General features: G+C 35.2%; 1 protein-coding gene across 4 annotated transcripts; it reads right to left on the minus strand.

The window, feature by feature from the left end:
• Positions 1–2,422: 2,422 nt before the first annotated feature.
• Positions 2,423–12,275, minus strand: LOC141510019 (T-cell-interacting, activating receptor on myeloid cells protein 1-like). Of its 4 annotated transcripts, none has more exons than XM_074219974.1 (10): positions 12,100–12,275; positions 11,804–11,839; positions 7,476–7,775; positions 6,733–7,059; positions 6,442–6,483; positions 6,190–6,210; positions 6,031–6,058; positions 5,841–5,893; positions 5,697–5,734; positions 2,423–5,521 (listed from the first exon to the last, which is right to left on the minus strand). In XM_074219974.1, the coding sequence occupies exons 1-10, from the start codon at positions 12,128–12,130 to the stop codon at positions 5,312–5,314; spliced, it is 1,086 nt and encodes a 361-aa protein (XP_074076075.1). In that variant the 5' UTR covers positions 12,131–12,275; the 3' UTR covers positions 2,423–5,311. The 4 variants fall into 4 exon arrangements, with proteins under 4 accessions (XP_074076075.1, XP_074076072.1, XP_074076074.1 ...); XM_074219971.1 differs by having other exon boundaries at positions 6,190–6,279; XM_074219973.1 differs by having other exon boundaries at positions 6,190–6,279; positions 12,021–12,108.
• Positions 12,276–21,109: the final 8,834 nt, after the last annotated feature.

The raw sequence follows: 21,109 nt of genomic DNA on the forward strand, positions 1-21,109 counted from the left end.
ATGGTTTGACATTCCTATATAATGTCTTCAAATCTGTTCTCCAGATCAGTTGGTTTTTCTGTTCCCTAAGGAGATGTTTCATATTATTTTCTGCTTTTTCTAGTTTTATTAATCCTTTTGTTTCTTACAATGACATTTGATCCAACTTGCTCAATTCTAGTTTTCAAAGAGTTATTTTCTTAAGATTTTGGATCTTGGGGTGGAGTCAAGATGGCAAAGAGAAGTCAGGAAAATTGTTTTCAATTTCACTTGGAAACAATGTTACACCAGGTCTCTAACTAGACTCTAGCACACCAAAACTGATAAAAAGATGGAGTGAAACGTTTTCCAATTTAAAATATCTGAGAAGGACTTCAGATAAGGTCTGTCTTACTTGAGTAAAGTTAGCAATATATGTGTATATACATGTATATAAGGTGAATATATAAATATTTATATGTGTGTATTTAGGCATTGTCTGGATGTATATGTATATAATATAATGGAAAATATAATATGTATATACATATATGTGGACTATTTAGAATATAAATAAATTGCATAGCAGGTAGAAAGGGATCAGGAAAATTTCCATGTAAATAAAAAAAGAGACAATGACAAAGTGGTAATAGAGCTTCTGGACTTCAAACTATATTATTAAGCATCAGTAATCATTTTAATATCTAGCATTTATTTTAAAAAATACACAGAGAAATCAGTGGAATAGACTGAGCAAGAAATGAAATGTGCTTACTATTCCAGATGACTTTAATTATTTTGGAAAGATTTTATTTGATAATGAATGCAGGAAAAACTAGAAAGCATTCTTACAGAAATTAGACTTAGATCAACCCTTTATTCCATTTTCAATAATTAATTCTAAAGGGAAGTGTAACCTTAAGAGAATAGCTGTTTATATACTCTCAAGTATAGGTAGGAGATATCTTTTTATTAAATAAAAGATAGAAACAATTACAAAGATAAAGAGCTAATTGAACTAAAACCGAAAGACTTTTGTACAAACAAATGAATTGAAACTAGGATAAAAAGGGAAATAATCAAATGAGGAGGGGAAAGTGTTTGCAACAAATTTTTCTGGAAAATATTTAGTATCCAAGATTCAAAAATATACATACTTGATGTGTGTGTTTATTTAGACATACATATGTGCATATACAGATGCATTTGTGTGTGTGTAAAGCAAAAACTGAGAATTAGTACAATCATTTGGAAAGAAATTTGGAATTATGCAAATAAGGTTTTAAAGCCCCAAGAAGTTCATTGACTAGAAAAATGTTATCATATGCACCAAAATATCACAGCATTACTTTGTGGGAAAGTAGAGTCAAAAACAGAAGAGATATCCATCAATAAGGTAATGGTTAAAAAATTATGCTACACTGATGAAAAAGAATATAATTATGCCATACGAAATTATAAAGTTGTTTTAAATGGGATTGTCTTTTCTCTCAATGCTTTCAGAGTCTTTTCAGAGTCTTTTTTAATCTTTTATTTTCTCAATTACATGGGGAAACCATTTTACTATGTTTTATTTTCTAATTTTCTAATTTTATTTTCTAATTTTATGTTTCTAATTTTCTGCCTTCTTCCCTCTCCTCTTTCTTCCCTGTGATAACAAATAGTCATGCAAAACATATTTTCATATTAGTCGTGTTGTAAAACACCCACCAAAAATGAAAAAATAAACTAAATTTTTAAAAAACTATGCTTTGATCTGCTTTCAGAATAAATGAGTTTATTGTGTGAGGATAGGTAGTATTTTTCATGTCTTTATTTTGCCATTACTTTGTGAAATGTTCTTCCATTTTGTCCACTCCATTTTGTACTAGCTCATGTATCAGTTCATACATCAGCTTCTAGGTTTTTTTTAATTCTCCTGCTTGTTTTTTAGTATAGCACAATGCCATTCTATCACAAACATATATCCCAACTTTTTTAGTCATTCTCCAACTGAAGGTCATCCCCTCAATTTCTAATTCTTTACCACCAATGTTTTTGTGTATGTAGGTCTTTTTTCTTTTTTTTTTCTCTTTTTGTTGCACTCAGAATCTTGAAATTTCCATAAAGAGATGCTTTTGATTTTCATGACTTTACTTTCTAGTCTAACATTTTGTTGAAACTATTGTCCCAGTAAATTTCTGAAACTAAATCAAATAATATTAGGGAGAGGGCATTCATACCTTGTTCCTATATTTACCAGGAAATTTTCTAATATCTTTATTATATAAATAATTACTTTGGATTTTTTGATTTATTGTTTTTGTCACATTTAAAAGACTATGCTTATTATATGTAGGTAACATAAATGTATTTTGTACTTTTTAAAAGGCTTATTGTTCATCTGTTAAGATAAACATAAGTTTCTAGTTTAAAAATGCTTATTTGTATTGATTTTCTCTAATTTTGAATCATCTCTGCATCCCTAATATAAAGCTAACTTGGCATAATAAACATTTTTCTTTTATAAATTGTCATAATCTTGAAATTATTTTATTTAAATTCTAACATTGATATTAATTAGCGACTCTTAGTTGTCTTTTGCTGATTTAGCCTTCAGTGATTCAAGTGTTAGAACCATATTGGCCACAAAAGAGGAGGTTGTGTTTGTCTTCTCAAAAATTGAGAACAATTTGAATTTTATAAATATGAATTGATCTTTAAAAGTTCATAACATTTCTAATAAATTCTTCACATCAGGGAGAAGGGAATTTGGGGGGCTTTTGTCCCCTTTGATTTCATATTTGCAATTAAGCCAAGCTGTTCATCTGAGAACAGATTATAAGATATTTTACTCTGGTCTTCTCTTGTGTTGAGCATTTTATATTTTTTAAGAAATGTCTAAATTTATGGTTTTCTTATTTTGTTTATTAATAACCAGGCAGAGAAAATACTGATGATCATTTTGATTTTTTCAGTTTGTAGAAGTTCACATAATTTATTTTTTCTGCCTTTTTCCTTTTAAAAAGACTGACTTAAAGTTTATCAGTTTTTAATTTTTCTTTTCAAAGAACCACCTTTTAGTTTTATTCATCAGGTTGATTTAATTTTGGACTTTCAGATTATCTCTTTCTCCTCTAATAATGAAGCTTCCAATTTCCTAATTCATTCTTATTTTTGAGTTTGTTTCTTAGGTTTCTAATTTTATTTATATCATCATAAATTAAATAATCTCCTATATTGTTAATATATTTTTAATGATGGAATTTTTTCCTCAGCAGGAAAATTTCCTTATGTATTCCTGTTTATATTGTTTCTTTTGTTTTTATGCTGATAGTTTGATCAAAATTTTTTTAGTTATAATTCTAATGCATACTGTATTTTCTTCCCATCTTTCACTTTTAATTATATATATGTATATATATTTGTCTTTAAGAAGTATTTCTTATAAACATCAAATTGTAGCTATTATTCCCTTGTCCAATCTGATAGTTTACCTTTATGAATTGTTTAGTCCACTCAAAATTATGTTTAGTCCACTTAAAATTATGAGAATTTGACCTGTTTCTTTTAAAATAGTACTTTTTTTGATTTTTTGTTTCTCCCTTCTTACTTAAGTAAAAATTGTCTACCTTTTACAAAGTATACTTTAAAATAAACTCATTCCATGATTTCTCTTCTCCAGCTAGCCCCACTTTCATTTTTCTACCCTTTCTATGATTTTGGAGTTTCATATAAATCACAGATTTCTTTTTATTTCTTTTTTTTAACTAACAAATACCAAATTTCTTTTTCTCCTTTGCACTGTGATAAATTCAGACTCTTCTTTCTTGCTACCCTCCAAATTCTTTGTTAGCATTTTCAAATGTATTTACCTTGTCTCTCCATTGTTCTTCTCTTCCTGTCTACATTGAAATTTTGTTCCTTGATCCATGTTCTTTACTTATTTACTCCTTCTCCAGTCTCTTTTCCTCATGAAACGAAAGCTTCTGAAATTCCGTATTTGAAATCTCTCATCTAGTAAAACTCTAAGTTCTTGCCTTGGCTCATTCATTATATCTCTTGCCTCATTTTCCCTCTTTTCCATCATACCTCCCATTTGAAAGTATCCATTCATAAGGCTAGAAAGATTAACCTATAATAGAAAATGTTCTATTCAACAAAAATGCAATTATACTCTCTATCCTCCCTAAGACTACGCTCTATCCAATCTGCCTTGGAATATTTCCAATGGTCCATGAGCTCATCACTTCTAGGGAATTATTGACTCTCGTAACTCAGAGCAAAATGTACAGGCACATTCTATCAAAAGAATACATGCTCTTCTGAATGTGGATTCTCCATAGACTAGACTCAATGTAATTTCTCCACCAAAAAAGTAATCTCATGGTCTTATAATTGACACAGACTTATCCCATGAGATCACTTTTTGGTGAGCTTCCCTGCCACTGTTAGGCTGCAACCTCTCCCTTTCATTCCCATTGCATTTCCTCCATTTTGCTGACTTTACCATTCTCCAGGAGCCCTCCAACTTGAAGGAAAATGTTGAGTCATCTCCCTTTGCTGTTCATTCTTGAACTTGACCAGGATACTGTATACATCCCCTTCATTCATTCACCTCCATTCACCTTCCCATTCTGCTATTTCATTTTGCAAACTATATTGATTAACCTATGAACATATTGTGGTTTCTATAGTCCCCTATGTTCCACCATCCTCTCATTTCTTTAACTTTTACTTCCATAATTATCCCCTTGTATTCATTAAAAGGAATGAATAAAAATCTTTCCCTTGCCTTTTTTTCTCATTGTCTTCCACAATCTAAGCCTAAAATTATTGTTCCAATGACTGCAACATAGACCACATGAAATTAGAATGTGGAGCAGGTAGTGAGTTTTAATAATAATAATGAGTAATGATAATAACTAGCATTTTTATTGTTTTGAAAAATACTTTATCTACATTAACTCATCTGAGCTACATGCTATTATTATTTCCATTTTACATCTGAGGAAACTGAGGCAAATGTTAAATGACTTGCCCTGGATCAACTCAGGTCATTCTGAGCCATCCATAGTATTTAGAGTTCTGAAGTTTGGAGTTAGGAAGACTCATCTTCATAAGTTCAAATAGGACTTCAGATAAATCTGGGCAAAGATCCTTAACCCTGTTTGACTACATTCCTCATCTATAAAATGAGCTGGACAAGGAACTGGCAAACCACTCCAGTATCTTTGCTAACGTAACCCCAAAATGGGGTCACAGAGTCAACGACGACAATGATGACCACAGCATTCCAACTCCATTTCCAGTTCTCTAGTCACTTGATCCGAAGTTTCCTATACACCAGATGCTTCTAAAAGAACAAAGGAATTTAATCTTGATTGCTTGTTCTTCCCTGGTCCTGGATGGCAGCGTCACTTTTCAGTGATGGGTCCCTCTCTGTCCCACAATATATGGCCAGAGAAGCGTAGAAGGTGGGTTTTGGTGCTATCATAGAAGGGACTCCCAACTGTGCCTCTCTCAGGACCCTATTATCGAACTCCATGTAAGTAATGAAGGGGGTGTCTTCATCCTCTCTGGTCTGGAATTAAAGTGTTAAGTAGTAAATAAGGGAGTTGAAGGAGAAAAGATAGTTTAGAAAAAGACTATGGGGAAAGTCAGTTGCTAAGTAAAATATGCAAAACTGAAAAAAGAGAGTATCTGTGAGATTGGGATAAACAATGCAACAAGAATTTCCAGGCATAAGATTAACTCACAACTATCTCTCTCGGTCTCCTTTTGTTCCTCTGCATATCTGATGGGAAAGAAAAGCTTTGTTTAATTTGGGAACTCATGAGACCAGCCCTTCTCCAGATCATGGCCAGGAGAGCTATCTGATTCCTCCTGCATGATTCACTTACACACAGGCCCCTCTTGGGGGGATCCAGGGTTTTGAGAAAAGCAATCTGGGGATCTGTGGAGGCAAAAAGAAAAGGTGGGAGGCAGGGAGACAGTCAAACTCGGCCCCCATCATGTTCATTGTGGATTGTGTAGGGTCATATCAGAATACAAGATGAGGGAAATTGGGGGAGATCAGCTGAGAGTTCTTACCTTCTAGGGATCTTTCCATGTGAAATCACTAGAGAGAGAGAGAGAGAGAGAGAGAGAGAGAGAGAGAGAGAGAGAGAGAGTTCACAAATGTGGAAACCAAGGGATCCCACCCCAATACTTAGTGCCTACAAACTCAAGAGATACTATCCCCAAACTCACCAGTCTGACTGAATTGATGGCCTAGGATTGCCAAAAACAAGATACAGCTCATTACAATGAGGATGATTAGGATCAGAATATTTCTGAAAACTGAGATGTAGGGTGGAGTGACGATCAGTTCATTTTCCTCTCTACCATCCCGCCCCGTTTTTCCTGCCCATCAACACCATTCCATCCTTCAAAGATTATTCCTAGATATGGACCAGGGAAGCAGTGCCCCCTTCCCCATATCCTGAAAGTACTCCTTCCTACCCTCAGTCTGAGCTGGATGCTGAGAAGGTATATCCTTTTCACCTGAAAAAAGAAATTTTTTAGTTGAAAAGGGAGTCAGGGACTTCAATGATAATGGTCACATCTTCGATCTACCCAATGCCCCCTTGGCCCTATGAATGACACAAGAGAAAATTTGCCTCTTTCCCCATGTCTATGAATCAGAGTCATGGGGAGTGGACTGGGGGTGGGGGGAGGTGAGGGGAGGAGAGGAGAAAGGAGTGTATTGGAGATAAATTTCTAATCCTTGGGTAAGGGAGTGGGCATGGGTACCCTCCAAAGAAACATTCTTCCTTTGTTCCTCATTGAACACTGTAAGTTCCAGAAGATCACTGGATGATATGCTGACATTGCTGACTGGTCCAAGGTCACAGCGGCAGCTGTAATTCCCACTGTTGTTGATGTTCACATGGGTCAAGTGGAACTCAGCCCCACCTTGGGTGGACATTCTGACCCCCACACAACTTTCCTCTCCCTCCTTGTAGAGAGCAAATCTCAAGACCAAACCTCGGATTGGTCCCCAACACCAAAGGGTCACATTCTCTCCTGTAACCACCAGCTGGCTGTGTATGGCTGAGAGAGAGGGCTTGGGGAGGGTCTCTGAAAGGCAAAGCATAGACATTAGAGTCCCAAGTCCCCCCTTTGAAGGACAGAGGAGCTGAGCATGATGAAAGAGAGTCCCAGGACCATTTAGCCATCTCTCCTAAGTCCTCTTAGTTATTCCATTCCTAGGGGACCCTTCCCAAGACAGGAGCAGAAGCTGAAGTTCTTCCATCCTTTGGGCTTTCTTGGCAGATTGATCCTGTCTCCATCCTTTGTTCCAAGTTCCTAGGTCATACAGTGTAGATTGAGACAGTCCTCTGTATATCTCCTCTGTCTTTCTCAGGACCCCAGACTCTACCCCATGATGGTCATACCAGCCTCTCATGTTATCCCCTCCCAGACTTTCTAGTCTCACTCAAAGCCCATGTCCAGCTCTTCTGATCTGTGATTTCCAAGCCCGATCCCCCTCTCACCTGTCACCCAGAGCTCCAGAGTCTCACTGGGCTCTGAAACCCTGTTAGAACCTCTAGTCTCATGGAAGGTGCAACTATAGTTCCCAGTATCCTGGGGCCTCAGAGAATACATTGTGAAATTAGCCTTTGCCCATTCTCCAGTCTTCTTTTGTATGGGCTCCATCATTTGTGCCTTTTGCAGAATGAATGTCACTGCTTCAGAGTATGAGTTTGATGGCAAGATGCATTGGAGGGTCACATCTCCTCCTGGGGTCACAATAGGAGCTTGAAGGGCTTGGAGGCGGGGCTTTGAGAGAGATCCTAAGAGAGAAAGATCACTGGGCTAGAGTCAGGATCTGGGTTCAAGTCCCAATTTTTGCCCAGAATGAGCTGTGTTGACCTTGAACAAGTCCTTTATCCTTTCTGTGCCTTAGATTCCTAAACGATTAAATGACAAAACTAGAACAGGTGGTCGTTCAGGTCCCTTCTACCTCTAACCTTGTAAGGAGACCTTATTGAAAGGTGCAACCCAATTTTCTGCTACCCAAATCTGAAGACTTAGAGGACAAACTCAGTGGAGGATTCCCTTCCACCCAGCCTGGACCATGAAGTTCCAGATAGTCTCAGTTCAGTCTAATTGCAATGCCGAGATAGCCAGGTCCTGGGTCAGGTCCCCAGTTCCTCTGCCACTTGTTTCCTTTTCTATCACCTCAAAGATTCCATCCTACTCATTCTCTCCAGTATTCTCTTGAATCCTCTGTCCTCACCATCAAGGTGAGCCTTGAAGATTTCCCATTTTTAGCAGCCTATGTGGTCACCATCCCTAGATAGAATCTGAGTGGTCTGATGTCAGACCCAGTCATTCCAAGGAAACCATACCTAGGTCAAGGAGACCATGGCTTGGTCCTAGGGCACCAGAATTGGAGAGGGCATTAACATCACTAACACTTTTTCAGACACTAGAAAAAATGAGACTTTAGAACAAAGTTACCCTTTACAAAAAAGGATATTGGGAAGCTACCCAATAATACTTCCTCCTAGCCCCGAAGGCCATACCACAAACATTGCAGGCCTGACCTATTTGGCTTTCTCTCTCTGCATCCCCTGACCCTGGCTGGCCCTTCTCAAGTGGTGGACCAGAATGACTCTCTTCTTCTGATAGTCCACAAAGTTTGGTGCCTGAAGTTCACCAGCTATTTTCAAAGTAGATTTGAGGTCACAATTGCTGCCTTCTGCCTCACATGCCAAATGACAAGTTATGATTTTTGTTCTTAAACTTCTTTTCCCTTTTTTTAAGGTCAGCAGCTACCTCAAAACTTCACTGTGTTGGGATTTCCTATTTGAGGTGGCCTTCACTGAGAAAGAAGTTCTCTACCCAGTTTTCTACCCTATCTTCCAAATGTCCTCCCAGATGCTAGGGGGAATGAAGCTCAGGTTTCTGTTGGCCTTAGACTCAGAGCTAGCTCTGGGGGTCACCATGATTAGGGAACTTTCCCACTTTGAGGGGAGACTACTTTAGTACCAGATCCAAGTCACCACAGGAATGGATTGGACCTAGTGGAGGGGCTTAGCAGAACCTAAAAGATAAGAACAGATAATCCAAAGAGATGCTTCAGGTCCCATTGCCCTCAGACAAGGCTGGGAGAGGGTAGATTCTCATTCCACTAGTTAATTCAGTGTTCTCCAACCCAAATGCTCATTGACTGACTTTTTGGTTAGGTACCTTATCAGTAAAATTTAAAAAATGTATTGGGCACACACCACTAATGGACGCAAATTCATTTACTAACAAAAATATTGATGTACAACTTTACTAAAATATCATGTGCACTGTAGGACATACTTAGAAAGGGAAACATTTTATGATATGAGATGATAAAATAATTACTATTTTATTTTTAAATAATAGTTTATTTTTCTCCAATTACATACAAAATTATTTTAATATTTATGGCTATTTTAAATTTTGAGTTCCAAAGCTTCTCTTTTTCTTCCTCCCATCACCCTTCCATGAGATGGGAAGCAAACTTATATAAATGCTATTTTAAATAATTTTGTCTTTAAAGAAGCAAAAATATATTTGTCTTCCTGAGGTTTCAAAAGGTCTCATATTTTGGCATTTTTGTTGTTTGAGAACTGGACCTTTCCTGACATAATGCTACTTTGGAATTCAATAACTAAGGTGACCATCAGCAAGTGTTTCTTTACTAGAAAGGAATGACTTCTCAGGAGGGGAAGGTCACTACATAATCTATCCTGAAGGTTAGATGCTTACGCTCTGCCCTAGCCAACCCGAAGGTGGTGTTATTAAGACATTGCAAATTGAGAGGCAAAGAAAATGGTTTACCAAAGGTAGACTTTATCACTCAGGAAAGTAAGGCAGAGGTTATAATGATTAATACTTTCCATTTTAAGAAATTATTAAGGAGCATTTTCCATCAGTTCTCAGAAGGGTCTCTGTGAATCCCTTTGGGGGATACTCTAGGCAAAACTTGGAAATAGCCTCTTGTTTTAGAAATGTCCCTTGAAGGTCTACTCTGATGTGGGGGAAGAGCGAATGTGGAAAAAACAAATCTCCTTGTTCAGTCAGATATCTGCTTGACTGAGGAGACAGATCCATTTTGTTGGAGAGTTGTATACCCTATACACATGAGATGATAACTGGTGGTGAACTGGATAGATGCTACACATTTTGTAGGAAAATCTGAAATCAAATTGGGCCTCAGACACTACTGTATGAACCTGTGGGAAAGTAACTTAGTCTCTCTCTATCTCAGTTTCCTAATCTGTAAAATGGAGGTAGCAATAACATCCACCTCCCAGAATTGTTATAAGAATAAAATATGGCCCTAAGTCAGGAAGACCTGATCTGACCTCAAACACTTAATAATTACCTAGCTGTGTGACTGTGGACAAGTCACTTAACCCCATTGCAAAGAGCAAAAAAAAAAAAAAAAAGAATAAAATATGATCATATTTTAAAGTGTTTTGTTGAAGGGTTGAGTCAAGATAGCAGAGTAGAAGGAGCAATGCTGAGGAATTTTCCCAACATTCTCCTCTAAACAACTTAAAATAAAATTTCAACTTGAATTCTTGAGTGGCATGACAAATAAAAGGTCAGGATGAGATATATTCTAACTCAAGACAACTTGGAAAAGAAAGAGGACCACTTACCCTCTCAATGGCTAGGGGATAGGTTAAAAAAAAAAGAGAATTTGAAAATCAATTTAAAAAAAAAATACCTTTTTAAAAAGGAAAGCACCAAAAAGTATAAATGACATTTTTATTTCCTTTCAAAATCCTTCATGACCCAGCTCCAATCTATCTTTATAGTTTTATTGTATATTATTCCTTTTATCACACTTTGTAGTCATGTCAATATTCATACCATTCTTCACATACAATACTCCATCTCCCTCATCTACTCTTTTATCTTTGCCGTCCTCCATATCTGACCTGCATTCCCAAATCAACAAACCTCTGAGAATCCTTCTTTTACTTCAAAAATCTACTTATTTGAGAACTCCCACATTTCCCTTGTCCCTCCTGGACTAGTGATAAATGACTTCCTCAATAAAAACATATGTCTCCTTTTCTCTCTCTCTCTGAGAGAGAGAGAGAGAGAGAGAGAGAGAGAGAGAGAGAGAGAGAGAGAGAGAGAGATCTTTAAAATATTTCTGGTATGTATATTATAATCCTTGTTGTTTTGCCCAATTGACTTTAAATTCTTTGATTGTATTAAGCGCAAACCCACTATTTTTAAGTCAAAACAAAGTCTTGACAGGAGCAGAGACAACATCTACACTGCTGCTTCTTAGGGCTATCAACCCATTAGGCATGTCCACCTCTTGTCTCTTACACAGGTTTCTAGGATTCAACTTTCATCATGAACTCCCACTGCCATTAGAGGAGATCTTCAATGAATCTCTTCCCTCATATTTGACCATCAAGTCAGCTGCTCATGCCAGCAGCCCTAATCCCTGAATGGCTCTGGTTCCCAGAATCCCAATAGGGAGATCAGTTTTCCATCTAGCTATATTTCTCAGTTTTCAGACATCTCCCAACTTCAGCAATTGGGAGTTCTTATTCCCTCATGGTTTCTAGCACGAGAGGGTCGGAGCTTCCGGGTACACCTCTGAAGAGGAATGGTGGGAAGAAGGCAACCCGGGACTGGATTCCCTGACATTGCTTTCAGTCCACTGACATCCCCTATTCAAGTTTACCAGGATTCTCCTACAGTCAGTTCATGTTCTACCTGATCTTTCTGATTGCTCTGTCCCTGGTTACTCTCTATACCGCACTGTTACTTTGGAAAGATGAAGGGCTAAGACTTCCGGAGAAAGACTCACCATTTTGTTTCTCCATTGTCTGACCCAGGCTTAGTCCTGTAAAGCAAGTTCAGATAATGAGTCTCCTCTTCTGATTCACAGCTGCCCCTCCTTATTTCTCCATTCTCCAGAAATTTCTGGGTCAACTCTGGTCAGGAAAGGGGTGGAGAAAACCAGGAGACCTTGTCTCTACTCTGTCTGGAAGACTTCTTAGTAGCTCTCAGAGTTCCTATCTCACCTACTGTTTCCTGGAAAAAAATCCTCTTCAAAAGTCCTTTTCACCCATCACATTCCCTAAAACCAGTTTTGGGACTCACCAACATAAAGAAAGATGAAGGTGGGGCACATGCTGTTTCCTTGGTCCAGAGGTGGTAGTTTTAACTGAGCAGAGGTGAGGAGATAGGAAGATTAGAGGCTCAAGCCAGGATGTGGTGGCCAGAACTGCTGCCCCAACCTCCGACAGCTAGCCCCCACATGTTTCCACTCTGATAGAGCTGAGATCAACTCTGATAGAGGCTCACATGTCATCTCAGACAGAAGACCCAAGACATGAATCATCAACCTTAGTGCTAAGGGGCCTCAGACAGAGGCCTAGTGTCAACACAACACTGAAGACAGAAGATTTTTTCCAGGAGCCCCCCAGTTTCCATGATAGGGTTGGTTCCATGAGGTCCAAAGTCTTTGATGTCTCGATAAGGGATTGTCAAGAGCCCAGATTAATTAAAGTTGAAAACTATCTTTACATGCAACTTTAAAAAAATACTATTAAGTGGAAGGAAATTTAAAAAAACAGAACTTATTTGTACAAAAAATGTATAATCACCCTTTATGTAGGCACAATGAATTAGAAATTGAGGGGATAGCCATCAGTTGGGAAATGGATGGACAAGTTGTGCTATAAGAATGTGGAATAAGAAATGAAAATCTGGCAGATTTCAGAAAAACTGAGAAACGTCCACTTGAACAGATCAATGCAGAGTTAAATAAGCAAAATCAGGAGAACACTGTACATAGTAACAGCAATATTACAAAATGATCAAATGTAAATGACTTAACTATTATCAGCAATACATTGGTCCAAGAAAATTCCTGAAGGACTTCTATTGAAAAATGTGACAGAGTAAATGAAGATCAAAACATATTCGTTTTAATTTTCTTTACTTTTCTTTATTTTTGTCTTTTTTCTTTCACAACAGGGTTAATATGGAAATCTATTTTGCATGATTATACATATGGAACCTATGTCAAATTACTTAACTTCTAAATGAGGAGGGTGGGAAAGGAGAGAGACAAAAATGGGGACAGTCTAATTTAATATTTAAGCAAATGTTAAAATTTGGGTTTTTTACTTGTATTGGGGAAAATAAAATATTAAATATATTTTAAATCAGTAGCAAAGTTATATAATTTGAAATAGACTGTGCAACCCAAGAAATGTAAGTATATCAATTAATTGTTATTGTATAAGTAAATCTTACAGAGACATTCAGTGGACTAGGATGATAATTGGGAAATGAAAGGAGATGGGCTTAAGAAAAATGGGGAGTGTATACAGATATGCAGAATCAGAGTAAAAAGAAAGATCAGTTTTGAAGTTAGTAGGTAAAGTCCAATGTGGAACTGGGAGTGGGGAGAGGAGCCCACAAGAGAAGTTTAAGCAAGTAGAGATAAGGAAGAATTGTAAAGGAAGATGGAGTCTACCTATACTGAGAGTATGAATGGAAGCTAACATGATCACAAGGATTTGGAGTTTGGGAAATCTCTTTCCCAAACCTCTTTCAGAAGTATTTTTTCCTTATGGAGATATGAATATGGCAAACTATATGAAGAATGGACTTTTGGTAATTTCAGTCAGACAATAGTTTAACAAATTCTAACATTTAGCAAATAAAAACTATAGAAATAAATTTTGCAGCATGGAATTTTTTGAGTATAACATTCTAAAAATATCTGGCTTGAAAGATCTTTGAGATGCTTACCCATTCTTAGTTGCATGGACTCCAGAAAGAGAGGGCTGGGAATGTTAAGTTGCCACCCTGTTTCTCTTAAAGTGAGCTAACTGTAAAGAGTGGATTCTAAAATTTGAAGTGTTGGAAGTTAATAGATCTTAGGAAAACTCAGATTTTGCATGTAACCATTTGTGATTGTAAATCCAGATTTGAATTGGGTAAAGTTTGTCCTGAAACTAAATCATAATGTGGTCTCATTTACAAGATGCATGGGATTAAAATAGTTGTGGTAAATCAGAACTTTGTTCAAATTGCAATTGCTATTTGGAATGATGGTCATATGTTTAGAAACTGCATAAATCAAGGTCATTCTAGATACAGGATTTAGGCATAAAAGATGATATCATAAACCAATTAGGAGAACAAGGAAGAGTTTATCTATCAGATCTATGGAAAGGGGAGTAGTTTATGACCAAAGAACAGAACATTATAATGTGCAAACTGGATAATTTTGTTTACATTAAACTGAAAACTTTTGGAACTGATAAAACCAATACAGCCAAGATTAAAAGGAAGGCAATAAATTGAGAAACAATTTTTACACTAGTATTTCTGATAAAGGATTCATTTCTAAAATATACAGAGAAATGATTCAAATTTATAAGAATACAAGTCATTCCCCAATTGATAGTCAAAGGAAATGAAAAGACAGTTCTCAAATGAAGAAATTAAAGCTATCTATAGTTATATGAAAAAATTCTCTAAATCATTATTGATTAGAGAAATGAAAATAAAATTCTGAGTTACCACTTCCCACCTATCAGATTGACCAATGTGACTAAAAAGGAAAATGATCAATGTCGGATGGAATGCAGGAAAACTGGGACACTAATGAATTATTGGTGGAGTTGTGAATGAATCCAACTTTCCTGGAGAGGAATTTGGAATTATACCCAAAGGGCAATAAAACTGTACATACCCTTTAATCTTGTAATACAAATAGTAAGTCAGTATCCCAAAAGGATCACAAAAAAGGGTAAAAAAAACTGACATGTACAAAAATAATGACTTCTTTTCATAATGGCAAAGAATTGGAAATTGAGGGAATTCCCAACAATTGGAGAATGGCTAAACAAATTGAGGTATATGAATGTGATGGAGATCTATTGTTCTATAAGAAATCATGTGAGATGGAACTTCAGAATAGCCTGGAAAGACTTGCATGAAGAGGAAGAGTGAAGGGAGCAGAACCAGAACATTATGCACACTAATACTATACATACTTTTATGGAGAATTCACACGGGTTCAGAAAAACTAATTTGACAACACTTTGAAGGTCTCTCTTAAAACCTTTAAAATTGATTACGTAGCATGAGAGACACTGTCATAGAACCATCCAGTGTAGCGTACTCTCATCGGAAAGGGTGCTGTGCTTCCCTTAAGTAAGGCAGAATGGTAGCAGTTCAAAGGAAATGTGATATGTGTAAAGTTAGAGCAAATGCTTCAGGGACTCACATGGATTATTGGTGCCTGACCTGTGGGAGAGCCTTCCCAGTTCCTATTGGTCCGATCAACCACAGTCAGGTACACTATAATATGTCTTTAATATAGTGGTGTCATTTTGATCTTCTTTGGTAAGAAAAGACAAGAAGCACCCAACTAAGCACACTAACAGCAACAGTGGGTGATGAGCAACTATAATGAACTTGCACATTTCATCAGTATAATAGACAAAGATAATTCTAAAATACTTGTGGTAGAAAACACCATCCATATCCAGAGAAGGAATTGGAATTTTAATGTAGACCAAAGCTTACGCTCTTCCATTTTTTAAGTTGTCTTCTGTACTATGTCCTTTTTTTATCTCTAATATTTATTTTTTGTTAGGATGTGAAACTTCTTTCACAACATATTTAATATGGATCTATGTTTAGCATGGTTATACATGTAGAGATTGTATTTGCATGTTTTCTCTCAGAGGAGGGAAAGGAAGGAAGAAATAAAATGTAAAACTCAAAACATTGCAAAGATTGTTGAAAACTCCTATTGGAAGAAGTTGAAAAAATTAATTTAATAAAATATTTAATAAACATATTTAATATTTAATAAAATGTTTAAAAAATAAAATTCCATGGATCAGGAAAAAATGAATTCAAATCTCAACTCATACATGAACTAGCTTTATGATCCTGAGCAAATCACTTCAAATCTGTTTGCCTCAGTGGGATAATGGGATAAAATTAGTAGTCACTTCCCAGGGAATTTTTTAGGATCAAATATTATAATTGTAAAGTGTTTAACACAGTGCTTTGGAAAAATGTTAAGTATTATATAATCCCTAGCTTTTCTTATTCTTATTAAATACAACTCTTGGGGAAGCTAGCTAGTCCATTAGATAGGGTACTGTGGTTAGAATCAGGAAGACATGAGTTCAAATCCAGCCTCAAAGACTATATGACTTTGGGAAGTCATTTAAAAATGCATTTTCCTCATCTGTCATATGAGTTGGAAAAGGAAGTGACAAATTATTCATAAATATTTGCCAAAAAAATCAAAATGAGGTCACAAAGAGTCAGACATAATGGAAACAACTGAACAACAACTGCTACTACAGCTACAATTGCTACTGCTACTACATTGCTTTTTTAGGTTTTGGGGGGTTTTTGCAAGGCAAATGGGGTTAGGTGGCTTGCCCTAGGTAATTATTAAGTGTCTGAGGTCGAATTTGAACTCAGGTCCTCCTGACTCCAGGGCCAGTGCTCTATCCACTGCTCCACCTAGCTGCCCCACTGCATTGCTTTTTGAATACAATTAGTATTGAATGTCAAATTGGCAGTGAGTTTCTATATAAGAGGATACAGAAATACATCCCAAAAAAATTGATATTATCTAATTGGCAAAAGTTTTGTGTTACACCTTTTTAAATGAATAATATTATCTATTTACTGTTGGGCTTCCAGTTTTTCTTGTAGTGTGATTTTAGAGAAATCATTGTATAAGAAATAATATTAAATTGAAAAATGATTCAAAGAGGGTTACAATTGAATCATTAGAAAAGTAACTTCTCATCATCTGGATGCTGTTAGATTATGAATTGAGCTGTTAAGGAATGTGTTAAGTATTTTGTTTGAATTTTTGTCAGTTTTGCTTTAAAATGGTTAATTATTTTCTGCTTGTGAAAAAGAAAATACTGAAGACTTTATACATTTTTCTTATTTGTAGGTTCCTTGAAACTTTCCATTCGAGTAGAAGCAAAAGATCTCATCAAGCCTATGAGAGAAGCTGCAAAATAATAATGTGGTTTGACAAGGAACTGACATCACCTCCAACCAAAGTGAGAGAACTTACAAAATTGCTTAAAGAGTGAATTTTATATGCTAAACTATTTTGTCATTGCTTTTGAAAATTAGGGAAGTGTACCTGGAGTAATCCATATAGATAGATATATAGAGCGCTGGTCCTGGAGACAGGAACACGACTTCAAATCTGGCCTCACGGATTTGAATCTTATTAATTATATGACCTTGGTCAAATCACTTAACTCCGACTGCTACACACACATGCACACAAACACAAACACACACACACACACACACACACACACACACACACATACAGAAAACAGTTTCATCTTTTGAAGATATAAAAGTTAGTCATATGAATAATATTCTGAATATTAATTAGAGAAATGCAAATTAATAGAACTCTGAGGTACCAATTACCTCTGTATCCCAAAGAGATAAAAAGGAGGGTATGAGTGGATTTAAAAAAAAAATTGAAAATATTTTTTTGTAATGGCAAGGAATTAGAAAATGAGAGGAGGAGCACCAATTGGGAAATTACAACAAGTTGTATATTGTGCATGGAATGGAACGCTTTTGTCTCAAAAAGAAATGATGAGCAGAAAGATTTCAGAAAAACCTCGAAAGATTTTTATAAACTGATACAAAGTGAACCGAGCAGATCCAAGAGAAAATTGTACATAATGACAGCAATATTGTATGATGATCATTTGTGAATGACTTAGCTATATTCAAAAATACATGATACTAGAAAATTGCAAAGAACATATGAAGAAAAATGCCATCCTTCTCCAGAAAAAGAATGCATAGAATCTGGATGTAGAGCAAGCATAATAATTTTCATCTTCTGTATACTTCAGCAATTTTTCCCCCTTCAGTACTTTGTCTTCTTTCATAACATTACTAATAAAGAAATATTATTTGCATGATTGAACAATATAACCTAGATCAAATTACTTACTGTCTTAAAGAGGGGAACATTGGGTAAGGGAGGGAAAAGTGGAACTCAAAACAACTTAAATGTCTAAAATTGTCTTTACTGGAGAAAAAATACAATATAATTAAATAAAAAGAAAATTGCATCTTTCAGTCAACTTCATAACAATAGACCTTAGACTCAAAGACTTCATATACATTACAACCTTCCTAAAATTTGTCATTTTCTCTTTCTATCATTTTATCCAGTATGGTTAGTTTAAACTGAGATCTCAAGATTGTTTTAGAGTTTCATTAATCAATTTCTCTATAGGCAATATGGATATCTCTTAATCTGTAGGCTAACAGTAGAAACTTTTTTCTAAATATTTGAGTGTCTTATATTTACTGTACGTCTGAAATTTCAGAATGTGATTATTCTTAATTCCTAATGATTTCTCCTCCAGAACATATTTACTTTGAAATGTAAGATAAGGACTCATATGTGACTATACATTCTTATATGCCTGTTTTGTTATCCATTATTGCAGCAATAGGAGAAAAACATAATAATCTATCTCAAAAGCATTATTATATATTTTTTATTTTTGTCAGGCAATGGAATTAAGTGACTTGCCCAAGGCCGCACAGCTAGGTAATTATTAAGTATCTGAGATCACATTTGAACTCAGGTCCTCCTGACTCCAGGCTGGTGTTCTATCCACTGTGTCGCTTAGCTGCCCCAACTCTAAGGTATGATTAGTGAAATTTTGCTTTCAGGTAAAACCTCTTAAGATTATAATCTGATAGTAATCTGGGTTTTGATTTTTTTTAACTTTCAATTCTAATTATAGAATAAAACAATCAGTTCCATGACATTGCACAAGAAAAAAAGATGATTGTACTGGAAATTGCAAACTGACTGCAGAAATTGCTATTCCAGCCAAATTTACATGATCAAGTAAATTTATTTTCCTTCCCTCCCCCACTGAGAGATGCCTACAATCAGATTCACACAGATGCATAAATATAAATATATAATATATATAATATATAATATAAAATATATATGTATATCTATGTATATATACACATATATGTGTGTATGTGTGCACATATGTGTATGACATTATTCTATATATGCTTCTATTAGCCAACTTTTTCTCAAGATGTAATATCAAGATGTAGCTGTCTTTTATAGAATTCCCCACATAACATAGTATAATGACATACTTATCATTTCTTTCTTTGAATGCAGGCAACAACTTTCTTCATATGTTCTACATAATAAAATTAGATATTATAATAGCCAAAATTACTTTTTTAACTTTAAACAATATTACTATTACTGTATACAATGTTTTCTTGGCTCTTCACATTTCTCTCTTCATTATTACATGCATGTCTTTCCATGTTTTTTTTCCTAAAACCATTGAACTCATCATTTCTTATAGCACACTTGAATTCCCCACAATGCCATAGATCATGTGTTCAGTAATTGCTCCACTGAAGGGCATACCTGAAATTTCCAACTCATTCCTTCCACAAAAAGAGCTTCTATAAGCATTTTACAACATAAAGGTTATTTTTCCCCTTTTCGTTAATCATCTTTGGAAATAGATCAAGAAATGGTATTGATGGGTCAAAGAATGTGAGTAGTTTAATAACTCTCTGGATATAATTCCAGCTTGCTCTCCAAAATGGTTAACTCTGTTCACAATTCCACCAATAAGGAATTAGTGCCCAATTGTTCTACAATCTCTCCAACAATTCTCACTTTCCCCTTCTCTCATCTTATCTAATATGGTAGGTATAAAATGATGTCTCAGGGCTGTTTTTATTTGCATTTCACTAATCAATAATAATTTTAAAAATTTTTTCATAGGACTATAAATTGTCTGATTTCTTCATCAGAAAACAGAATGTTTATACTGTTTTGGCATTTATCAATTGGAGAATGATTCATATTCCTATGATTTGGTGAAATTCACTGTATATTTTATATATGAGAAGTTTATCTGATAAATTGACTAAAATGATTTATCCTAATTTTCTGATTCCTTATTTGGGTTATATTGGTTTTATTTGTTTAAAAAATGATTTAATTTCATATAATCAAAATTATTTATTTTATGCCAAATTTTGCTCTCAGTTTCTTAGTTATTTATAAATTGTTGCCTATCCATTACTCTAATAAGTAGTGTTCCATGTTCTAATTTTCTTGTAAAATCTCTCTTTATAACAAGATCATTTTGATCTTATTTTAGAAAATAGTGTAAGATAATGCTCTATATCAAGTTTCTACCATACTGTATTTCCCAACATTATTTACCAAATATGTTTTTCCCAAAATATTAAATTTTTATATTTGTCAAATAAAAGACTGTTATCTTAATTTACTGTCAAAAATGAAAGTCTACAATATTTTATTGATCTACATTTATATTTAGTTTCTTCTTTTTAAAAAATCTATATTTATTTTTCCAACTCCATGCAAAGATAGTTTTCAACTTTCATTTTATTTAAGATTTTTGAGTTCTACATTTTTTCCTATCTCCCTTTTCTTTCCCTTCCCCTTGACAGAAAGCAATCTGGTATAAGTTACTCATATATAATTATGTTAAAAAGATTTCCACATTAGTCAGAAGAATCAAAAGGGGGGGGGGAATAATCCATGAGAGAGGAAAAAAACATAAAACAAACTTTAAAAATTGAAATTAGTAAGCTTTGGTCTGTATTCAGACACCAGAGTTCCTTCTCTGGATGTGGGTGGTATTCTCCATCACAAGTCGTTTAGAACTGAGCCAAATGATGTGAAAAGGCAGTTTACAAATGAAGAAATTAAAGCTACCTACAGTCATATAAAAACATGCTTAAGAAATGCGAATTGAAACAACTCTGAGGTAACTCTTGACATCTATTGTTGGGGTTCACACCTTCATAATATTGGAGTCAGCTCTGGTCTGAGGAAGCAACCTTCTTCCGACTGCTGAGAAGAGTATTTTAGATGTCAGTCACATTATGTTGCTGTTATTGTGCCCAATGTTTTCCTGGTTTCACTCAATATCAGTTCATATAACTTTCCAGGTTTTTCTGAAGTCAACACACTCATGATTTTTTTTATAGAGGAATAGTATTCCATCATATTCATCTGTAATAA

This window comes from Macrotis lagotis, chromosome 1, assembly GCF_037893015.1.
Source record: "Macrotis lagotis isolate mMagLag1 chromosome 1, bilby.v1.9.chrom.fasta, whole genome shotgun sequence".
NCBI lineage: Eukaryota > Metazoa > Chordata > Mammalia > Peramelemorphia > Peramelidae > Macrotis > Macrotis lagotis.